General features: G+C 41.9%; 1 protein-coding gene across 1 annotated transcript in view; it reads right to left on the bottom strand.

The window, feature by feature from the left end:
- LOC109476762 overlaps positions 1 to 17,563 on the bottom strand; it is a 19,976-nt gene extending 2,413 nt beyond the window's left edge. Inside the window, exons 1-5 of the mRNA XM_019777781.1 lie at positions 16,963 to 17,563; positions 10,852 to 11,048; positions 10,118 to 10,322; positions 1,086 to 1,202; positions 371 to 460 (exon numbers count right to left, since the gene is read on the bottom strand). Coding sequence (XP_019633340.1) covers positions 371 to 460; positions 1,086 to 1,202; positions 10,118 to 10,322; positions 10,852 to 11,048; positions 16,963 to 17,053 — 700 coding nt within the window. The 5' untranslated portion in view covers positions 17,054 to 17,563. The remainder of the gene's footprint in view (positions 1 to 370; positions 461 to 1,085; positions 1,203 to 10,117; positions 10,323 to 10,851; positions 11,049 to 16,962) is intronic.
- Positions 17,564 to 25,156: the final 7,593 nt, after the last annotated feature.

Genomic DNA, 25,156 nt, shown 5'->3' with positions numbered 1-25,156 from the left:
CCGCAGGCCGGAGGGCGATCCGACTCGCGGGAGGGCCGGGACCGAGGGTGATGCGGAATACACCGTGTTGTATTTTATTTATGTCATACCCACCCAAGAAAACACGCCTTTCAATGCGAAATGAGCGAAAATTTGGCGTCCGTAAGCCCACTAAAACGCAACAACATCAATTCCAACGTCCAAAGTTTGTATTCGAATTTTCGAAAGCGGTGCACACGGATAGGGCGAAGCGCGTTCGAGTCTTTCTATGGAACATTTGGAAGGCCCGGGCCGTACGGGTTTAGAACCCCCGGGCCGTACCGCTAGTTATCACACGGGCCGGAACACCCGTATCGAACGTAATCGCGGCCCAGGTAGGACAGTACAGTACCTTGCGGAAAGTCCGTCCTATTTCCAGGCGGATCGTGCACACCATCACAGTTCGTCTCGTGGTCCAGGTCGGACTCGTCACTAGAATCACCTGAAGTTGAGATGAACAGCATTTTCATTTATTGCCTTCGTCAGAAAGGTATGTTTTCGGTTTGGGCTTGGTGGGACAGCTGTGGTGCAGGTCTGTATGTAGCTAGGTCAATGTCATAACTCGAGTAGTTGTGGACGGATCTTTTTGATATCTGGTATGTGAGCAGCTGTTGTGGAAATGAAGGTTGAGTTCAAAAATGGTCCACCTGGATTTTTCCAGCGGTACTGCAGCAGGCTTTTTGTTGACTGTATATTTCATCTATTTTTTTTATCATTTCTATTTTGTTTAAGCAAGAAACTACCTCAGTGCCTGATTATTGTTTTCACGGACACACATATAAACAATACTATGATATTTTCATAACAATGCTGAAAAATTTCTATAAATAACGACAAGTGTTTTTTGTTTGTTTTTGCCGAACAAATAAAAACAAAACAAAACTTACTAGATTAAGAAACTCAGGACTCAAGTGCATAAGACATCATTCATCATAAATATTTATATAGTAGAAAATATATAATACTTTGCATTTTTAACAACTTTTTCACTTGGAAGATCGCTGACATCATAGGCATTTTATTTTATCTTATCCGACCATTGTGTATTTATGAAAATATTTGTTTACCACAGTTGTTGATGCCGTCACACTCCAGGTCAGCGTGGATACAGCGGCCGTTCGCACACTTAAACTGGGGCTGCATAAACCCCGGACTGAAGTGTTCCAACGGACACAGTCCGAGACCTGTCAGAAAAACAAAACAAAACACAACATTATCAGTTATGTGTGCTAAAGTTAAAGGTATCCAGTGCAGTTTTTAGGGCTTGGAAATCCAATTTTTTTAAGCCCATATTCCAGTCATTTATCTACGATAGTGAGTTGAAACCACACTGTCTCAATGTATATTGACCCTCATGGAACAAAAATTACCAAATTTCTGACGGAAAATGGTTACTGGAAGGGCCCTGGGCTGACTTGTAGGGTACCGTCCAGAAAATAAAGGACTCGTCTTGGGGCTTGTTTCTGCAGTTTTAAAAGCCCAAAGTATGAAATACAGCTGACTCAAATGTGCTAATGTGAAGCGTTATGTGTCACGGCATCATACACATTGCCTTATTCAGAATATTTCTCATTTTTGCTGCCCTGAAATTGTATTGGATGACTTTAAAACTTTTGATCCAACACAAGGTAAATTTTCTTAAATTTTATGGTGTAGCATACAACACAAGGTAAATTTTCTCACCTAGAGCTTTCTACCAGTCACTCTGGTCTTCCTCAGTAGACTGACCCAGTGAGACGGGGGGCGACATCGTTTACCAGATACCTTTGACCCAGTATTGACGTCACACTTCAAAGAAGTCACGTGACAAGCTTCACTGAGTCAGTCTATTGAAGAAGACCAGAGTGACTGGTCGAAAGCTCTAGGTGAGAAAATCTACCTTGTGTTGTGTGCTACACCAATATTGATTTTTAGAAAGGAATTCTAAAACCAATTCGAAAATTCTCCAGGGTCCTTTCCTGTATCTATTTATAGCAGTGGTACAATAGCAGAGGGATGCTTTGCCAATTTTAGCATTGGCCCTGACGTCATCTGTGTTCGTGTAACACATGCTGAAAGGTTTGACGAAACTTATCGTCTGATTCTGACGTCACGGAGTACCCCGAAGTGGTGCTCAGTAACGGCGGAGGATCTGTCTCATTCATGTGAGAACTGGCGGAAAGATCGATCGGTGTATTTGAGCTGTACTGAAAAAGTGAACTTTGTGGAGAGAGAGAGAAAGAGAGAGAGAGAAAGAGAGAGAGAGAGAGAGAGAATGGTTTATTTACACTTGCTGGCAGCACAAGTGGCTGAATTATAGTTTGTATAGTGATTTTGACGAAATAGGTAGGATGTAGGAAACAGGAGGAGCGGGTAGAAGCAGATAAAAAAAAAACCCTGGTCCCGGACCGGGGTTCGAACCCACGACCTCCCGAGCACCAGAGTCCGACGCTCCAACCGCTCCGCTAAAAGGTCTAGACCTATCGGCCGAGTCAGTTGGTAGCGCCTATACCCCCCCCCCCCCCACTGTCACAAGGACAATAAAACTTAATCTATAGTTCTTTTAAATATCTGTTTCAACTTGGTTAACCAATCAGGTATTACACAGTATTTACACAGTAGGGTAGCGCACCATTCCTAAACCGAACATACTGCATTTGTACCGGGTTAGCATATATACAAATACCCTACCACCTTGGAAGTACATGAATATATAGTCACGGTCAGGACCAAATTGTCTCGAATTTAGACATCACATAATGTTATAGAATAACTCGCTGACATACACAAGTAGTTTCCGAATTCTATAGGATTAATTCTTGACAAGTGACGAGCCATTCACGGTGCCTGAATGGTTTAAATCTCTTCACGGTGAGCCCTGACGCGACATTGACGTTTGCAGGTGTCCGGTGTCGCCTGCCACACGGGCCCGTGCGCGACAACAACAGAACCCGGTGTTAAGCCATGATCCTGCCAAATACATGACTCCGACACTACCTGGGGGTTTCCAATATACCTGTGACAAGGTAGTCTCTACCAGACTAACTACACTGGCTATATACATGTATAGGAGAATATTTGCCAGGGGAGTTTGGCCGCCTTGTAGGTTTGACTGGCCGCGGAGGGAAAGAAACAACCTCCCCGCGGCCGGACTCCCCTGGCCAATTTTACTCTCTTTTTTGCCGAAATCTACGTAGAAAGGTCTGTTGGAGGCTGGAGACAAGGAGTGGGAGGGGTTTGGTCGTAATGTTAGAGACTAAACCTAACCCCAAACGTAAGTCTAGCCCTAGCCCTGAACAACGATCCCAACCCTAACACTAGCCCTAAACACCTGACCTCTCACGTATGTGGCAGCTCAAGGATTTGGCTCACGTACCCCGGTGTCGCCTGCCGCACGGGCCCGTGCGCGACAACAACAGGACCCGGACACGGTTTGCTCAGGTGGGCTCTTGTCTGAGCCCCCGGGTTTCCTCCGGAAAGTAGGACTTCGCTTCAGTTCTCACAGAGAAAACTCAAGGGAGCAGGACATTTAGACGAGAGGTTTTAAATGCAGGAATTTCGCGATGTAAGCAGATAGCATGTATTGTTAAGGGATGCTTTGCCTACCAGGATACCGTGTTTCAAATCCCATGGCGTCACTTACAAGTGTGTGTGTTGATCCCGTAAGGCCACACCAATTTAATTTGTTGGTTCTCGGATTTCCCTCTTGATTTTTTTTCTGATTTGCAAAAAAAAAGATTCTGGTTCTAAATCAACTCGAAAATGCTCATATTTTTGCCCCCAACAGTTGAGGAAAGTCATTTTCTTCTTAATTGTTACAGTTTTCCATCTATCAATGTAGTGGTTTGATTAATTAAAATTCATTGTGTAAACATCAATCCAGTCTTTTGTGTTGACTTCATGGCTCCTATCGTAGCATTTGGGGCTATAATAGGATGCCTAGACCTGTTTTGATTTTTTCGCCCTGTCGCTTCATATTTTTCCTGAAAAAATCCGAGAACCAACAAATCAAATTGGTGTGGCCTTAACTACTTTAGCCCCCCTCCCCCAACAACGTTTCCCAAATATGTTTGCGCAATCGGAAGGCTTCAGTGTTTATTCTTGGTGGTATTTTTCTTTTGTCGGTGGTGAGGCTAAATTTAGCAATTTTCTAGGGTTTCTAATGGCTGTGTCTTCTAGTAATAAAAAAATCTGAATGTCAAGCAACTTGTTATCTGTTATTTATTGTATTTTCTATGTCAGTGATGAGGCTAAAATTAGCAGGTTGCTATAGTTGCTCATCGCTGTGTCTTGTACTTTTCTACGTTGTATACTTCAAGTAAGAAAAAATCGGAATGTCAAGCAACTTGTTATTTGTTATTTATTGTATTTTCTTTGTCAGTGATGAGACTAAAATTAGCAAGTTGCTAGAGTTGCTCAACGCCGTGTCTTGTACTTTTCTATGCTGTACCTCTAGTAAGGCCATGTTGATTTGATAATATGGATGACATCCTCTGTGAATCCCCAAACTGATGCGAGCGTGCGAATAAAAAAAGCTTGGCAAATAAAAGTTGGTTTCCATTATGAAATCTACGTGGTTATGAAGGTTGACCAAATGACACAGAGTATGGTATGGCGAATAATCTACTCTTCAAATTCATTTCTTTACATTTTCGTCTTTTGCGTTTGATTTTGGCATACTACGACATTGGTATCGTTTTCCAATATCTTTTTGTAACTTACATAGTATGTATTTGCTTATTTTGCAACTGTTTTGTACGATTTACAGTATGGTTGAAAACAATTTTTTCCAGGAAACGGCAAAAATTCATGCGCGCGCGGATGTCATCCATATAATCAAATCAACATGGCCTAATAAAAAAATGGGAAGGTCAATCAACTTTACCCTACATTTCTATCGTACAAGGACCCAGTGTTCGTGTGAAAGCGAACTGGAGAAGGTATTGATCAAAGGCTATCAAAGAACGGACCAGGAGTAGAGTGCCTGACTCGAGAGTGGTTCACTTCTGTGTGTTATAATAAAGCACCTCATGTTCGGTACTAACAGGGCATTGTTTGGCCATCGCCTGTGACTTTGTGTGTTTGTTTGTTTGTTTTGCATAACCAGTAAACCGCCTTTATGCGTAACACACCAGTTTTGTACATGCACATGTACAAGCTGCGTAAGACCGGACTGTAAGATTTAAATCACTCACTTAAGTGTGGTGGGTTCTTTAACGTGCGTGGGGTGTGGCTCTCCCCAAACACGGGACCCCCATTTAACGTCCTATCCGAGGGACGTCCTAAGCGAAGCTAGGTACTCATTTCCACCTGAGTGAAGTGAGGAAAGTCGTGCAAAGTGCCTTTCCCTTGCAAGGGCGCAAGATCGGTGACATGGGCAGGATTCGAACCCGCGACCTCTTGGGTGTGAGCCTAACGCGCTACCGACTGCGCCACACGACCCCACAACTTTATCATGAGATTCAGACGTCTGATACAACTCACTAAGCAGTACAGACAAGTTTATATTTCTAATGGACTTAGACAAACATTCAATTATGAAACATACCTGTTCTTGCCTTTTTCGAGGAGAGTTAGAATTTACTAATAGGTGTAGTTACTTGACAATATTTATATCTGAAACGTTGTCTGAATACTATTAATTATTTTGTTGTGACCTGTGCTTAACCCAGTGGGTATATGTGTACAATAAAGGTCTTCATTCTTTCACTCGTTCGTTCATTCACTCACTCAAGCACTCACTCACACACTCACTCATTCAAGTGGTAGTGGTTTGTGTGTGACCTGTACTTAACTCAGTGGGTATACCCAGTGGGTATATGTGTACAATAAAGGTCTTCACCCACTCACTCACTCACTCACTCACTCACTCACTCACTCACTCACTCACTCACTCACTCACTCACTCACTCACTCACTCACTCACTCACTCACTCACTCACTCACTCACGTGGTAGTGCTTTGTGTTTTTGTGTTTAACTCCCATACTCTTTCCCAAATGCCGAATGCTAAGCAGGGAAAGCACTTCAAAGCAGTATGTACCATTTCTATAAAAGCCTTTGGTATGACTCGGCCGGGGATCGAACTCACGGCCTACCGAATGCAAGGCGAACACTCTACCCACTTGGCCATTGTACCCGTCTAGCCATCGCGTGCAACAGGGGAGCCTTAATGCGCGTGGGGAAGGGGCGGTCTTCCGCGACACACGGCGGGGAACAACAATAAGAGACAACGCTAGAATACTCTTGTTATGTCTGTCGCTGACAACCTGTTGTTTTTGTGGATCTACCTCAGGAACTTACAAAGCCAGAACGCGTGGAAGAGAGCCGAAACTCGGCAAAGATAAATGGTGTTGCTGGCACTGAGTTTGTCGAAGTCGGAACTTCAGCTGGGGTCGTGTGGCATAACGGTAGAGTGTTCGACTGGGGACCTAGAGGTCCCGGGTTCGAATCCTGCCTCAGAAATTTACAAAGGCAGAACGCGTGGAAGAGAGAAAAACTTCACAGAGATAAATGGTGTGTTGCTGGCACTACTGTTTGTCTAAGTCAGAACTTCAGCTTGGGTCGTGTGGCGCGAACGAGTGTTCAACTCGGGGCCAAGAGGTCGCGGGTTCGAATCCTGCCATGCTACCGATCTTGTGTCCTTTACACGACTTTCCTCAGGTGAACACTAGTACTGTATTGTCCTCTGTGTTGGCGTCAGCATAAGAATAAGAATAAAAAAAACACTTGAGTGTGCTATCACCACGTCTTGTGGATACATGTTGGAATAAAAAAATTTAAAAAAAACTTCATGCTCCGGCCATGGTGGTCTTGTCTTTAAAGATTCCCAGACGTACAAAGGTTATCGAAGGAACTTCAGAATCCAGAAGAAACGACTGTCGTCGGGATGATGACTTAAGTGGTGCTTTGAACTTTCACTTTCGAAAACGCTGAATAGCACAGGTTGGAGATAAAAGCACTGTAACGTATCACACTGGTAGACAAAGGTTATCAGGGAAAGGATATGTCTTCCACGTCTGTACTGTGTAAGCTGCCAGACAACTTACGATAAGTGGGGGTGCATCTCACGCAAACACAGTGTTTGTGTGTCTTTTTACCTCCATGAAAAATGGAGGTATTGTTTTTGGCGTGTCTGTCTGTGTGTGTGTCTGTCTGTGTGTGTTTCCGCAACTTTGTAGTCAGCATAACTTCATATGGGTTGTGATGATATTTGGTATGCTGATAAGTCTTAGGAAGACAAAGGTCAAGGTCAAATATGGGCCTCCTGGTGGATGACCTTGGTACTGCAGCAGAACTGCAGTTGAAATGAAGTATGACAAAGCAAGCCCATATTTCATGGAGGTATGAGATCTCGGAACTCTTTTTTTAACTTGTAGGAAGAAGTGCCAAAAATGTCCGACGTGAAGCATTATAAACAAACTAGATTTTCCCGATTTTCATCTAATCATGACAATCATCACTTCAGCTACCTGGCATGTGCAGATCTCGAGATATCAAAAACCGTAAGTTCCTCTGCAGTACCATTACAAGCCGCCAGGGGACCCAAAATCTAATCATTTCGAGGTCTCCTGAAGACCTACCCACCTACAAAATATCAAGATAATCCGTCTAAGCCTTCTCGAGTTATCTTGTTTACAGTCAGACAGACACACAGACACACCACACACACACACACACATTAACACACAGACACACACAGACACACACACACATTAACACACACACACATACACACACACACACACACACACACACAGACAGACACACACACACACACACATACACACACACACAGAAAGAGAGAGAGAGAGAGGGGCAGACAGACAGACAGACAGACTAGACACGCACATACGATCGCCACCGAAAACATTTATCTAAAAGCTAGCGGTAACATCGTGGTTACGCGACGGCTGCATGTGGCACACACGTCTCAAAACACCCGAACACATCCGGACACCACCCGTTTAACAGACAATGATGATCCATCCCATGTGGCGTCCACGTTTTTAACCACCGTCAAATGAAAGTCTGCCGTCACGTCCAGATTTAACTACAACAGGATGTTTCCTAACCCCGAGACGAGAAAGAGGCGCTAAATCTTTGATAGCGTTGAAGAAAAGAAAAACATTTCAAGGAAGTTTATTTAATTGTTTATCAACAACGCCTCGAGGGGTCATGTGCAAGTTCTTTAGTGAACTCTGGACTTACGTGGACGACTTTGCTGAGATCTAAGATGTTGATAATGCACAGCGAATGAAAGAATGAGTGAGTGAATGAATGAGTGAGTGAGTGAGTGAGTGAATGTAGGAAGGAATGTAGGAATGAATGGCTGAAAGAGTGATTGAATGAATGGGTGGATGAATGAGTGAGGGAGTGAGTGATTGAATGGTTGAATGAATGGATGGATGGATGAGTAAGTGATTGAATGAAGGAAGGAAGGAAGGAACAACCGAATGAAGGAATGAATTAATGAATTAATTAATTAATTGATAAAATACAATTTAGTTTCCTATCGTAACTCCTGATTGGATCATTTATATGGATTCGCAAGTACATGTAGTATAAGATTTATAATCGACACACTACAGTTTCTGAAGAAAAAACATTTTTGTGTGGATTTCATTGGTCAACCTTTGAGGTGGTCAGTTATTTTTGTAGTCATTTCAGTCTAACTTCATGTACAGACGGCACATGTTCCTTTAACAGCACCACAGGCAGCTTTCACACATCTATAAACGCTCAGAGGACGTGTAGGGTTTCCGAGAAGGTCTGAATACATCTGTATAATAACAGACGAGACCTTGTCAGCGCGTGTTGTGACAACAAACCGACGTAACTTTATCTCAACCCAAAACATCAGACCGCCTCTGCCGGGGACTCGGCACTGAGGGCGCCGTTGTTGTTGTATTTTTTTCTCAGCTTTCTTATCATCTGTGTAAAGTGTTTCCAGTCTTTCCTGACATGTGAGCCCGACTACTGGGTCACTTAGAGCCGTAACTCTTCTTGGACACCTTACAACTGAAGACTGAAGGCAGAATGTGGTATGAACGGGTTCTCACTGGCATACTGTTACCAGAACAAGAGTTGTCACTTTTGCAGCTTATTTTGGAACGATTTTGTTCCCCCACTTCAAATTCCCACAACGCAACACTCTATGTTATGTGTAGGGTCGTGTGGAGTAACGACAGAGTCCTCGGCTCAGAAACAAAGAGGTCCCGAGTTCGAATCCCGCCATGCCACCGGTCTTGTGCCCTAGGGAAAGGCCCTTAATATTATACTCAACTTTCCTCACTTAACTCAGGTGAAAATTAGTATTGTCTGTTGTCCTCTGCGTTAATGGCGGCATAAGAAATAATGTCCTGTGCTAAATGTTGCAATAAAAACACTATTCTCAATGGCAAATGGCAGACAGCAATAGTGGGGTCGTGTGGCGTATACGCGTAGGGACAGAGTGCTCGACTCGGAACTATGAGATCCCGGGTTCGAGTCCTGACATGTCACTGATCTTGTTCCATTGGGAAAGGCACTTAATACGACTTTCCTCACTTCGCTTAGGTGAAAATGAGTATTGTATCGTCCCCTGTGTTGGCGGCGGCATTAATATAAGTTGAAAAAAACTTGAGTGTACCGTCACCACGTTTTGTGATTAGATGTTGGAATAAAAAAAAAAAACAGCAATGTTAGGCCAAAACTTTAGCTCTTGTTCGATGAGCAGTGAACGGATCATTAGTAGAGGCCCTCCCGGCCGGATGCCTATCTCACACACTCACCGCGTGTGCCTAGCGCCTCGTCCGTCATCACATACTACAGTACGTACCCAGTAGACTATCCTGAATACTACTGCCTCTAAAAAGGAAAAACGACGTCTTGTAGTTTTAAGACAGAACTTGTCCACACGTCGCGAACCTTACTGCTACTGAAACAAAGTTAGAATTACTCATTGACAAACTGTAAACTCCTTGGTCAAACAGACAGGAATTGACCCTATGGTCGTCTGCAGTTATTTCAACTGGAAACCATTCAGGTTGGTGAGATGGTAATAGTACAAGAAAAGGCGAGTAGTATAGGATGTCATCCAAATAATAAAATTAACATGGCCTAATCTTTCATCTGCTCACCTTCAATAGATCCAGAGAAGACGGTGTATATGATGCGGAAACTGGCAGACGTGTTATCTAAGGTGTCCTTGCTGGGGTTTGAATAAAACTCGATGCCGATACTTTTTTCTGATGACGTGACCTCATCCCTGCCGCTCTCCGAGCAGAAGTCGACCAGTACCGTACCGGGCTCATTTTCCACGTACATCTTCGTTCTGTCGTAAACCTGTCGAAAAATTTAGAATGATTCAGTTGTATCATTCCGCTGTGATAATAATAGAAAGTTTTATTGCAAATTCATGCCCAAAGGCTAATTGCATGAACAGAAGAAACATTTGTATAAAAACAGGTAATTAGTACACATAGAACTACAGATACCTATTAAGAAACTACTAGTAGAAAACTACTGGGTTTAATATTTTCTCTGTCCTGCAAATATTATTTTGTATTCAATGACCTCCTTTGTTAAACCATCCAATTGTATTAGGCCACACCAATTCAATTTCTTGGTTAACGGATTCGCCCGCTTTATTTTTTCTGATTTGCAAAAAAAAAAAATCAGAATCAACTTCAGAATGCTCATATTTTGCCTGAACAGTTGAAAACAGTCCCTTTCTTCCTACGTGTTACAGTTATTCCATCTTTCAATGCAGTGGTTTGATTAAAAGTTCAAAATTCACTGTTTGAATTTTGAACCAACCATTGTTTATTTATTCTATTTATCTTTTAAAATGTGTGAATAAACAAACACAGACCTTAAGCGTCTGGTAGGAGCAGTCTAAGGTTAGGTTGTAGAACTGTAGGTAGAAGCCGATGGCCCCCACCGGAGGGTTGAGCCTCAGGATGCAGCTCTGCGGGACGGAGGACGCCGTCTCCCCGGGGGAGTACTCTATGTAACCGGCGTGGTGCGCCACGGCAAAGTGACCGGACCCGCAGTATCTACTGAAGTCAACTGGAAAACAACAACAGTAGTCAATAAACAATGAAGGAAGGAAGGAAACGATGAAGAAGAATGAATGAATGAATGAATGAATGAAAGGAGGAATGAAGGAAGGAAGAAATGGGTGTATGAAGGAAAGAAGGAATGAAAGAAGGAAGCAACGATGGGAAGAATGAATGAAAGGAGGAATGAAGGGAGGAATGGATGAATTTATGAAGCAAGGAATGAAGGAAGGAAACAATTAAGGAAGGAAGGAATTAATTAATCAGTGAAACGGCGTGAGGAATTATTGAATAAAGGAAAGGAAGGAAGGAATGAAGGAATAAAGGGAGGAAAGAATGAATGAATGATTATCTGTGTGAGAAAAAAACAATTTTTTTATATTGTAATACCTTCGTAGTGTGTACCCCTGTATTTTAACAATCATGGCTCTCCCAAAGTGGAGGAATAAAGGAAGGAAAGGAAAGGAAAGGAATGAATGAATGAATGAATGAATGAATGAATGAATGAATGATTATTGTACACAAATACCCACTGGGTTAAGTACAGATCACAACAAAAGAATAGAATACAAATACATTGTAATCTTGAATATCCTGCTTTTGTTTTAAATTTTTGTTATCGGCATACCTATAGAGAAGTATGTTTAAGCCAGTTATATCTGTGTGCGTTTTCAACTCGACCTCAACATGATTTGTCCAGACTTAGTCGAAGTCATGACCTGTTGGCCAGGTCAAACCAATAAACCCAGAAATTACTGCTTCGCCTTGTTTTATACAGACTTACAGCTAAGGCCTTTCTTTACATAACCAGTCATAAACTAGACGTTAAAACTCCCAGACAAGAGTGTTGTACTGTGTGACAGATTGCACCTGTGCGTGTAGGACTATAGCAAGGCTACGTGGTCAAAACATGCAGGATCACTAGCCTCTATCAGGTTTCGGGAGGCGGCTGGAAAGCGTAGAAAAATTGGCCAAATAGAGAGATAACATTCCAGGGGAGTTGGTCCGCTAGAGAGTACAGTTTGCCCCCCGGCATGTTACATGTATCTCTCCATTTGGCCGATTTCTAGTCTTTCCAGCCTCATCCAGAAGCCTGATAGAGGCTACAGTATCGCCAAGCCTGTATATCGGTGATTACTTTATGTTATATTATATTATATTGTTATTATTTTATTGTGTTTGGGGATTGCCCCCCCCCCCAGGGTGCATTGAAAACCGCCCTCCAGGGCGATATGTTCTCTGGTCAAATAAACAATAAACAAACAAATTTTACATAATTTATTCACATCATCTGGTGTTGAGAGGGACATCTTTGCTACTCTATACTTAGCTTCTATTTCACAACTCCATGTCTATGCACAAGTAAATGTACATCGAGTTCTAAAACATTTGTCTATCATGCACTACTAAGCCCAAAACTAAAGAAAACTGACAATCATGGATCAAAAAGATAGTTTTTTTTTGCATATTAATAGCTTTTCCTCTGGTACTTTATTTTCTGCTCATTCTTTTAATAAAGAAATGAAGGCCTTTCTTTATTGTACACTTTTGCCTTATTAGGCTTAACACAGGTCACATGTTACCTTTGTGATATAGATAACTTTGAAATTCGTAAAACAATAACTCAATAAGAATCAGTAGCCATAAATTGAATATTGAAACAGGTAGATATTACAATATAGCCCCTGACCAAAGGTTCTGTCCTTTTTGTCCGAAGCATATAGAAAATGAATTTCATTTTGTTATGGAATGTACCAAATATGATGTTATACGTAACAAGCTATTTACATATCTCGAATCAAGTACCATAGAGTTCAAGAGACTCGATGTTGGAGACAGATTTGAATATATCTTTACATGTAATGGCCCCCACAACGCAAAAATAGGTAGATATATAAAGGAATGCTTTGCTATTAGAAAAAATACCGAAACTTGTGATTAGCCCACTCGATTGTAACACTTTATCAAACACTTGTGCTATCCCTTATTATTTGAATGATTATGATATAGATATGTTAGGTTTTATTCGACATTAGGTCTTATTCAACACACTTATTCTACTGTTGTTACTCTCTTTATGTAGTTTGCCATACATTGTACCATGTGCAATTGTCGTGCAATAAAGTTCTATTCTGTTAACGACAATGTATATATATATATATATATGCACAAGAAAACGTCTAGTAGACACACGTATTCTCGACTTCCTCTCGCTTCTTGGAAATTGCATAAATGTAGGTGGCTTTATGATTAGTAAGCGTAAAAAACGATGTAGGGTTGTAAAATTAGATTATCATTTTACGACGATTCAAGCATATAATTTATGCACGAAACATACCGGTTTATAGATATATCTTCACACACAGTATACAGTAGGGCTCGAAATTTTGGGGAATAGGTGCACTGGTGCACCCAACCTAAATAAATATAGGTACACAAGAAAAATTTTTGGGTGCACCATGTAAAACAAAACCTATGTACAGATCTTACTGCTCCTCTTCTGAGCTTGAATCTGAAATGGGAGCTAACTTCAAAATCTTACACAAGTACTATAACCAAAATTTTATTCTTATTCTGACACTTAGATGCCAAGAATATGCTGTATACTATTAGACATTTCATATGCACAAAAATACTTACAAAAATATTTGGGTGCAAAAGTTGGGTGCACAGCTCCAATTTTGGGTGCGCTAATTGTGCACATGTACCCAGTATTTCGAGCCCTGAGTACAGTATAGCCGCAAGCGACATATACAGGATAATTTGTTGCGTGCCCAATTACACGTCAATAAATTCCGACAGCCTGAATAGAGTTTAACACGCACAGTTCACTTGAAAACAATTCGTCACCTGAATACGTGATCCTCTAATTGAGCGAACACACCTTATAGTGGCCAGACCACCCTGTCCAATCTGTGTAAGGCCATGTTGATTTGATTATGTGGATGACATCCGCGCGTGCATGAATTTTCGTCATTTAAAAAAAAAAATTTGACCATACTGTAAATCGTACAAAGCAGTTGCAAAATGAGCGAATATATATGCCGTAAATTTCGCCAAAAAAAACATTGGAAAACGATACTTATGTCGTAGAATGCCGAAATCAATTACAAACGAAAAGACGAAAATGTGAAGACATGAAAATAGAGAGTCTGTATCTGTATCTGTTTATAACCGGTATAACCGCCCTTCGGCGTAACACACCAGCTTCGCAGGCACGCGGCGCGGCGGCAGCTGGCTACATTACACCGATCGACTTGCTACACCTAACCCTTGAACATCTAACTTTAGACATTGTTTAAAGCTATCTAATGACAATGCCCCTTCTAGTCTAATATTCGGCATACCCTACTCTGTGTACATGTGTTTTGTCATTTGTTCAACCTTCATGACCACGTAGATTCCATAATAAAGGCAACTTTTATTTTGCCAAACTTTGTTTTTAATTCGCACGCTCGCGTCAGTTTTGGGGTTACCAGAGGATGTCATCCATATAATCAAATTAGCATGGCCTGAGGAGGAAATTGTTCCAAAGCTTACTGCGACACGTTCTTGACCTTTGATCGATTTTGAGGGAAGTGTTCTTATGAAATAACGACAGTCTGACGTGCCTCTCTTCTCTTGGCCCGTCTTAGTGTAACCTATCATGGAATATGTTCTAATAAATATACTAGTACAGACTAAATGTGCCGGGAGCGACTACTGTAGATGTGTTTTTAGTTGTTTTACCACATTCGCCAAGAAGGTTATGTTTTTGGTAGCATTTGTGTGTATGTATGTTTGTATGTATGTGATTCAGCACGATAACTCAAAAAAGCTTTGTATGGATTGTCATTAAATTTGGTAGGTCTTGATGAGACCCGGAAATAATTAGATTTTAGGGGCCCTTGGCGGCTTCTTATGGTACTGTAGCGGAACTTCCGGTTTTGATATCTCATGATTTGGACATGGGTCATCTTTTGGCGAAGGTATGAGATCGTGGAACTCTTGTACTCCATTTTATTTTTAAGTTTAATATATTTCTCAATCAGCTTGCCTAAAAGTCCAAAACAGAACATAGCATCTGAAAGGACTACGGTAGTCTGATATTTGGCTCTGGAATAAAAGCAATCAATGAAAGATATTCGATATTTACAATTACCTCATTGTATAAAATCGCCTGACCAAACAATGAATACTTATGATATGATATGATATCTACGAGCCGTTGTCATAGATTTGACGCTTTTGTTTAACAGATTTAGTCGTTATACGTGACCCTATACATGACCTTATCTTATTTTCAAACAATTTACACGAATAATAATACGAAATGCATTTACGTACAGTTTGATTCCAATTGAAGTTCTTGATGCTAGCAAAAGGTCATCACATAATCAGACTGTGTCGCCCCAAGAGAAATTATTTTTATTTTTCATCACCATTTTTCTGTGCAAAGTGTAACGTCCCCAGAGTTCAGCCTTTCCTGATGAAAGGGTGTGTGTCAACGGCAGGAATATTTATTTATTTAGACTTTCTTCTCACCCCGTTACAGATAGCGGTGTCTTTAAACACGGTCATGTTGTATTATGATAGCTTTCATCGATTGATCCAAGCATTGTGAGCGACTGTTGGGCTTTGTGGGGTCACAGTACATCGGGATTTTGTCGTAGATACAAGAGAAGCCACCACGTGGATTATTTCCTCAGAGAAAAGGGGTTTTAGAGAAGCCTTGTAGATGTATTCCTCACACGGCATCCCTTGTTGTTCTGTGGACACAGCCAAGAGCAGCGTGACCGACCTCCGAACAACAGAATTATTTTTGTAGAGCGGTAAATTTCAGGTTAGCGCAGGGTTTCCTACACCCAACCCGCCCTGTTGTCGCTGTTACACAGCGTAATGGTTTCTCTAACAACCGTCGTAAAGTTGTAAATGTTATCGTGTTCTCTGATTTATGGTTGTTGTGGACTAGCTAACCTCCCAGCGTGGCGAGCCTGCACGTATGAACCTTGGTGCCAAGCCCTCTGCAAATATACTTTCGTCCAAAAATTATGCTGTGTTGTACAGGGCGGGCGCTGCTTTCATGTTGTTAGAGAACAACTGTACACCTTTCTGGTTGTTCATTGTGAAGTTTTGGGGATTTCAACGTATTAAAGGAGATGAAATCACAGATTCTAAGTTAGAAGTGCACCACAACGGCTTTTGCCAACGACCTACCTATAAGTGACCAAATAGTCCCTGTACTGTGGGTATAGACTACACACACTGCAAACAAATTTACTTGTTTATCCTTTAACTCACTCAATATATAAAGGATAAGCTGTGATTTCATCACTCCCGGATTTCTTTACATAGTAGAGAATCAGAATTAGAGGCCATTGTAGCACTAACAAGGACGCAGTATGTATTTTATCTGGCAGGTGTTTAACACTAAAACTAACCTCGCTGCGTTAGACATAGTTTTCTCTGGCAAAGACATGGTGTTTCTAATAGTCAAGGCAAAATCCCTGCGTAAGTTTTTTTCTGTGGAGTTCGTAGAAGGACATTCCTGTTGTAAGCTACATTTTTCAGGTCCATTTTTAGGGTTTAATTCCGAGGACAGGGAACTGTTGTGCTTTGTGTGAGCAAACACATGCACGGAGCGTAACTCTCTCCCATTCACCCCAATTCCGAGAAGCCAATACAGCGAGAACAACGTACAGGGTTCTTCCGCTAACCGTGGATGTTTCCCCCGTGCCTTATCCTTAAGAACTGACGCGGTGAGATCGTAACGTTATGTACCGGAGGAAGAACACCTGTGCTGCCGGCGCAACACTGCCTCCCCTCCGGCTTGTGTGCGCCCTTTTGCCCTCCCATCCACACGACGATGTAAATTTTGGAATGAGTCGTGCCCTCGAGTGACGATCACCAAAACAATGTAGTCCTGAATAACTTCTAATACTTACTCGTTCCATAGTTGCTAGAACCTCGGACGTCCGTTAGGTAGAAGAGGAACAACGCTAGGAGTACCGATGTTGTCCCCGGATATAGCACCATGGTGGCCGGGGCCCTGTTCTCTCGCCGTACCGTCCCTTGTTCCAAGTGAAGCGTGCGCTCGCCTCCGTGTTCACATTTAATCTGTACAAGCGGCACTTAGCCCCGCAGTCAGGAACAGGTCGCGGGGAGGGAAACCATGACAACCGGCCCCTCCGTATGTACACACGGCTGACGACTCGACGTTTGCTTGCTGAGCGAAAACAAAAAGTAGAGGGCCTTGGGCTGAGGCGCATACACTCTCGTGACAGCTGTCGGCGGCGGTACTACAACTAGAGTGATCCCGGCTGAACGCAATCTCAGCCCGCGCTTGCTTGCTCTCAGTCCCCCCGCCCCAAAAACAAGTCTGCCTTCACGGCCAGCGGTTGGGCAAACACGCAGGTGTAGTAACACACAGCGCCCGATTCAGCCCGACTCAAGCATGACGCTCGCAGCACTTTTACAAGATAATTAGGCAGTCCCCGACAATGTCGGCTGGGAAGAGCACCAAAATGAACACGAAGAACAACCAGTAAAATGTCATCTGCTCAGTAATTTTTTTTTTTTTACCGCCAACAGGCGTTTGTGTAATTTTTGAGATAATTAGATCAAGGTTTTCTTGGAAGCTGATTGGTCAACACTTCAAAGTTTTTTTTCTGACTTGCTGTCATCGGCGGGTCACGTCGGAAGAATAGCTTCCTCTCAGGCTCGGCGGGAAACGAACAATGCACCTGTCGTCTGACGACCCAGCCCGGACGGGCCTCGGACAGAACACAATGAACAAGAAAACACGGCGCGTCCAAAGGTCGTGCGCTCGGCACTCGCTCCGCAAACACTCCCCGACATAATGGCCCTCCCGATAAGATCTCCTCAAGAGCCAGCAAACGGGACGGAAAAAAGTTCTTCTAAATAGGCGGATGGATTATAAAGCTATTATTCAAGACGTGAGAAAATATTGGGACTACTTTTATTGACAGCTAGCAGGGTCTTGCGCAAAGACACCTGTTACTTTTTATGCCTCGGTGCATTTTGTCACTTTTCTTTAATCACGTGTAATTAGCACACAATTGTGAAGTTTTGTAGCATTTTAATGTATCTATCCAAGGGGGTCTATCCGGTTAGTATATAGTGATGTTATGTTATGCTATGGGTCAATGTAGAAGACGAAAATGGCTATTTACATGCGATTAAGACATTTTATACTAAGGTCTAATGCATATAAAGCGCACGTTAATTCAATACATGTAACCTCTTTGTTGATTATGACTAGATCTAGAATAGAACTATGAAGAGAATTCAACTGACTGTGCGGGAGAGGTCTTAAAGATGTGAAACAAAAATACCGAGACATCAGTTGAAATGATCTGTGTAATGTGACAATATTGGTGATCATGGAATCCGAAGCAATCTATTTCACTAAAGAGATTTTAATAAACACTTCCATGCTGACTTAAAGGTATCCGATGCAATTTTCAGGGCGGCAAAAAAATACATATATATTCTGGATATTTAAAGGAAAACTGTCTGATATTGACATAAATGTCTCTTTATTTTTGGGTACCACCCATAAATAGCTAGAACCAGCCTACGATACTTTCCGCCCTGAAATTGCATTTGATGTCTTTGTTATAGTAAAGAAGACTGTCTACTATACTCTGGACGAATAAGGCTTGTTTTGGGTACAACCCAGGATTTGTGGACTTTCCCTGCAATGTCATTTTCCTTAATGGTTATTGCGATGCCGAAGCCGATAACCTGTGTCGGAGAGGGGGCGACAAAACTTGCCTCACGCGCCCATAGGGGAGCCACACAGGGCGTACAGTAAGGCTACAGCAAGTAAATTTTATGGATGACATTCCCCGTAGAATCCAAATCTAATGCGAGCGGGCGAAAAAACAACAAGACAGGCCCAAGAAAACAAGGTTCCTACATTTTAAAATTTTGACTCAATCATTGTACAAATGTTTTGATTCAGTGAGAACATCACATATACACAGCCACCATTACATATCACTGCATCCAAGTAAGAAAGAAAACATTAAATCAGAGCCTTTTCTTGTCTCCTTTCTTCTTAGTTATCTGCCATCCACCTAGCTTCCAGCATGGCATCAGACATCTTTGCCCATTCTCGTCATGTTGACCACTGTCAGAGGGCAACAAAATTTCTTGTCTTTTTCTTCCAAATCAGGCAAAAATTAATGCGCGCGATGATGTCATCCATAAAACGTACTTGCTGTGGCCTAATGACAGGCCGGCACAATCCACATGCATCACCGTCACCCAGCGGATGTCATGCGGAAACAATGCATAAAGATGCCAAACAAGCGGAAGAAACAAATCTCTAGACTTGCCAGGAGTTTTAAAAGGGCTCCGTGGCACGATTGACGGTGCTCACAGTCGTCGAGTGAAACCTCTTTCCTCAACAAGAAGTAAATCGTTTGGAGTTAGTCTCTACCATAATAACTACGCTGGCTATATATAGGAGAATATTTGCCAGGGGAGTTTGGCCGCCTTGTAGGTTTGACTGGTAAGAAGAGGGAAAGAAACTACCTCCCCGCGGCCGGACTCCCTTGGCCAATTTTTTTTTGCCGAATTCTACGATCCATATTCCCGTAGGAAGGCCTAGGGAGGCTAGTTTGGAGAGCTGCTTGCCACACGAATCCCTCGATAGCGATCGGTCCCCGAAAAGGAAGAGCCCCGTATTCAAGGACGTCCTTCAGTGCCTGGAATAATGAAAACGTTTTAGGAGTCATCTTAGCAAGAGACGCCCACCCGGCTGCTACTCTGTCCCGCTGAAGAAAAACACAGAACGACATAGTCGTCTGCACTCATTCACACACCTGCACTGTTATTTTCTCATTAGTAAATGTCAGTCGGAACGATATAATCAGGACACTGAATAAACCGGTCCTTAGCTCTTACAGGCATCCAATACAATTTCAGGGAAAAAATTGATATATTTTGAATAAGGCATGATCTTCATAATATTGACACATACTGCTTCACATTAGCACATGGCATCAGTATTTCATACTTTGGGCATTTAAACCTGCAGAAACAAGCCCCAAGAGGAGCCCTTTATTTTCTGGGTGGTACCCCAAAATTAACCCAGGATCTTACCAGTAGCCATTTTCCTTCACACTTTTAAGCATTTTTGCTCTATAAATGTCAGTATATATTTGGATAGTGTTTTTTCAACTTACTACACGAAGCCAAGCCAAGCCATGACACATGTATGTATATAAGTGACTAGAATATTGACTTCGAAAAATCTGTTTTTAAGCCCTAAAATTGCACTGAGCACCTTTAAGAATGAAGAACACAAGAAGACTACATTTCAATCGACAAAAAGGTACTAGAATCGCGATGTAGCCAACTACATGTACATCATACTACATGTAAGCATCGTAGAACCTTTCTCTGCGACATATATCACTTGACGAAATTGTCCTAATCTGTACACGATAATCTAACCACCATAAACAGGAGCTTTGCGGGTCCTGGAGCGAAAGACAATGTAACAATGGCGGTTATCCCCCCTTTAAGCACAAAGAACAAAATCGGTGACTGAATAGCAAATAATTTGCTTGTAGTCAAGGCCTTATCAACCTCAGTATCATAGCTCCAACATTGGGGACCCTCCAAACCAACATGCCTTCCCAATTAATTGCCATTTTGTAATTAACTTGTGAATCTGAGACAATTCGCTTCGAAATGTGTACTGAGACAATACAGATAAGGATTGTCGTCGTTATGCCATTGTTTTGCATTCTCCATTGTTGTTAAAGAAATCCAATGCAATTTCTGGGTGACAAAATGAAAATATTCTGGATGAGAAAACCTGTCTGACATTGACATTTACTGCCATTTCATAGCCCATTTTGTCATTATGTCATACTTGAATCGTTAAAAATAGCCCCAAAACAGGCTATGCGAGGTTTTTGGTACCACCCATAAATAGCCAGAACCAGCCTACGAAGAGACAAGAAACCGTTTTCCGTCACCGACATCGCATTTTTGCCTTACAGATATCTACGGATATACCTTGCAAATATCTACTATGCTGTGGTATAGGGTTGATTCAACTTACCACAGATTTAAAAGAATGACTAAAAGCGATTTTTTTTAGAATCCAGTTTTGCCGAAATTGCATTAGACGTCTTTACAGGCATCCGATAACATGCAGAACAGCAAAACTGGAAATATTCTGGATAAGGCAATATTTGTGATATTGACACATACTGATTCACGTTATTAGCACATTTAAAATCAGCATTTCATACTTTGGGTATATTTAAAACTTCGGAAACAAGCCCCAAGATGAGTCCTTTATTTTCTGAGTGGTACCCTAAAACTCAGCCAAGGGCCTTTTCAAAAACCATTTTCCGTCAAACTTTTTGCTCCATGAGGGTCAATATACATGGAGACAGTGTGGTTTCAGCTCAGTAGATAAATGACTAGAATATTGGCTTTGAAGAATCTGTTTTTAAAGACCTAAACTTGCAATGGGCCCTTTCAGTAACCATTTTCCGTCAGAATTTTTGAACCAGTAGGTACATAAAGAATATTCTATTGGCTTTGAAAAATCCGCCCTAAAACCTGCGTTGCACACCTTTAGACTGCGTGAGTGTGTTATGAAAGACCTTGTTGTTCGTAGTGCAGTGGAGTTGTTGTTGTTCCGCTCCACTTGCTAGACTAGCACTTGTCTCCTGTACTCACCACACGGCATTCTTCACCTCTTAGGCCACACCAATTTAATTTCTTGTTTAACGGATTCGCCTGTTTCATTTTTTTCTGATTTGCAAATAAAAATAAAAATTCAGAATCAACTGTAAAATGCTCATATTTTGCCCTGAACAGATGAAAACAGTCCTTTTCTTCCTAGTTGTTACAGTTATTCCATCTTTCAATGCAGTGGTATCATTAAAAGTTAAAAATTCATTGTTTAAATTTTGAACCAGCCTGGTATGTTGACTTCATGGCTCCTATCGTACCATTTTGGGCCATAACAGGATGCCTAGGCCTGTTTTTATTTTTATTTCGCCCGCCCGCTCCATTATTTTTCTAGAAAAATCCGTTAACCAAGAAATGAAATTGGTGTGGCATTAATGCTTAGAGAAAGACATCGGCGTGTTTCACTGTGTTCACAGGTATTGTCCTTTTCACAATGGATGGTACACTATACAATGATAAGCGCTTATTGCTGTTCACTTTTCTTTCCGCTTGTTCAATTGATTTCAATACGTTAGATCTTATAGATAAATTCAACTACATTCTCGGGGGAGATAACCAATACAGTGTTCAAATAGGAAAATACATTAAAGAATGTTTCGACCACATGTTAGACAATAGTTAAACCTTTATTGTTACCGCATACATATACTCTGTACGTAAGATGACGTTACACATGTATGAAGCTTTGTTAGATCTTTAGTTGTGGAAGACCATACAAAAGTGCCTGTACTTTTTTGTTGTGTCAATAAAAGAATCACATTTCCTGTGATGGCTTCTTGTGACCGAAGTGCGCTTGTCCTTTTCCAGAGCGTCTTTGTTCGAGCGCAACTAAAATGTTGACTTTCAGCAGTTTTACAGTATATTTGTCTGATCTTTGTCATAATTTTTTTTTTATCTATGATGCTATTTTGAATCTTACTTGCGTCAGATTCCATAAAAATCAACCATGATATCATGTCTCTTTATCTTATAATTTTCAATTTTCCATCCATCTTCGTCTTTGGTTTGGGTACAATCATACTCTTATCTATGTTTGAAATATGATACATGGCAATGAAACTATATATGGACGGGCCTATTTAGACCGTTGATTCCCATTTTCAGGTAGCCAATTTTAGCCTGGTATCCAGTCTATCGTGGTTGGGGAAGGCTGTCTCCGGGCTATCCCCGTCCAGCTCAACAGACCGCCCGGTACAGCCCCGGTAAGAAAGAAGTTTTGTCCCACCACCAAAGACCCACCAAACTTCTGTCGTGCAAAACCTACCTGGGAACCTGGCTGAGTCGGGCGGGGAAGAGCTCCTGCAGCCCCGAAAAGAACCCGCCACAACCACGATAGACTGGATACCAGGTTAAGTGTACAGAGGAGTTTAGTCGGACCAATTGTATATGTGTAATAAACATATATAATATTGCCGACCAAACTTCCCTCGGGCTCAACTCCCCGTAGCGGTAATTTAGAGAGGCGGGCGAAGGGCTCTTGGCCGCCGAAGGAAAACGGCTAACGGCCCGATGCTATAGTCTGCCTCCCACGGTAGGAACTACCGTGAACAGGTGGAAGACATTACGCTGACCGGCGGTGGCTCCGAACAGATGTAAAGTGTGAACGCCGCGTGACGCGAGGCCAACCAACCGACCGACAAGTCAAGACATCGGATGTTCTTAAAGGTCTCATTCCTGGCGTTACGGGGTTTTTAAGACGTCGGAAACAGACCTGAAAACAGGACGGAGAAAGTAATAAGACTCCCGATGACAGGAAGTTTAACACCTGCCAATGTTTAAGGAGTAGGCGGGACAGTTTGTAACGCACAACGCCACCTTTATAGTTCGAGTTAGAACATGTTAGCCTCCACCAGGCCTTTCTACGGCGCTACGGGTCATAGAATACTTCGAGTTAGAACACGTAGCCTCCACCAGCCCTTCGTACGGCGCTCCGGATCGTATAATTAGCCTCTACCAGGCCTCTGCACGCTTCTGTTATAAGAATATTTTTAAACGGGACAGTTTGTAACACATAACGCCCCCTTAAGTTTATATTTCATGTTACAACATGTAGCTTCCACCAGGCCTTGCTACGGCGTTACGGATCATAGAATTTAGCCTCTACCAGGCTTTAGAAAGCGGCTGCAAAGAGTAGAAATTTACTCTGCAAAGAGTAAAAAAGCGACAAAATGTTCTCTTACATGTAGCTCGGTCCAACTACCCTGGCATGTCATCTGTCTTTCCAGCCGCTTCCCGAAGCCTGGTGGAGGCTATGTAGAATTCAGAATTCGGTAAAAAACGGGACTAGTTGCCCAGGAGAGTCAATCTGTTATAAGAATATTTTTCATGATAGTTGCTCATGATATGTATACTATTAGGCATCGAGGCATGTACAATGTAACTGACTAGAAATCATTTTCTCTCTATAGGAGCCTGCTCCTTGGTGCTTTTGTGCAAACTTGCAAGTTTTTTTTCATGTGTATCTGGAAACACGTAAATGCTCTGAAACAAGACGATAGGAAACGCTTTTTTAAAAAAAATTCAGCTTTATTAAACCTACATCATGTAAAGCACAAGAACCGGGTTAGTATGAACAGTAACAGTAACAACTTTATACAGAAAGACAAAAATCGTCTTCACTTGTGTAATAATAACATTGACAAACGTGTAACACAAAGTCTTCTTCAAGACACATCAGTGCTTACAGGTCAGTGTTACCTTTGAACATGCAACAACAGTACTGCAAGGTCTCCGAGCTAACTTACAATGTAGCCTGGTATCCAGTCTATTTAGGTTGGGTTCTCTTTGGGGCTGCAGCAGCTCTTAGCCGCCCGACTCAGCTAGGTTTCCTGGTAGGTTTTTTCACGACAGGAGCAAAATAAGCCCTCCTGGCATACAAAACTCTTCTTCTTCTTCCGTTAATGTCTGTTGGCCAATTTTTTGGCCATTAGGCCACACCAATTTAATTTCTTGGTTAACAGATTTTTCTAGGAAAATAATGGAGCGGGCGGGCAAAAAAAAAAAATAAAAATAAAAACAGGCACAGGCATCCTAATATGCCCCCAAATGGTACGATAGGAGCTATGAAGTCAACACACCAGGCTGGTTCAAAATTTAAACAATGAATTTTGAACTTTTAATGATACCACTGCATTGAAAGATGGAATAACTGTAACAAGTAGTAAGAAAAGGACTGTTTTCAACTGTTCAGGGAAAAATATGACCATTTTGCAGTTGATTCTGAATTTTTATTTTTATTTGCAAATCAGAAAAAAATGAAGCGTGCGAATGCTTAATATTGACATAAACATACAACTCTTAGCAAAACTCCTACAGGTGAAACACTCCCACCGGGTGGTCTGTTGAGCTGGACGGGGGGAAACTATCAGAGCCCCGAAGACAGCCTGCCCCAAC

Source organism: Branchiostoma belcheri, unplaced genomic scaffold (assembly GCF_001625305.1).
Source record: "Branchiostoma belcheri isolate BF01 breed outbred unplaced genomic scaffold, Haploidv18h27 scaffold39, whole genome shotgun sequence".
Classification (NCBI taxonomy): domain Eukaryota; kingdom Metazoa; phylum Chordata; class Leptocardii; order Amphioxiformes; family Branchiostomatidae; genus Branchiostoma; species Branchiostoma belcheri.
Note: the sequence above shows the minus strand (reverse complement) of the source record. Positions and strands in the feature narration are given on the sequence as shown.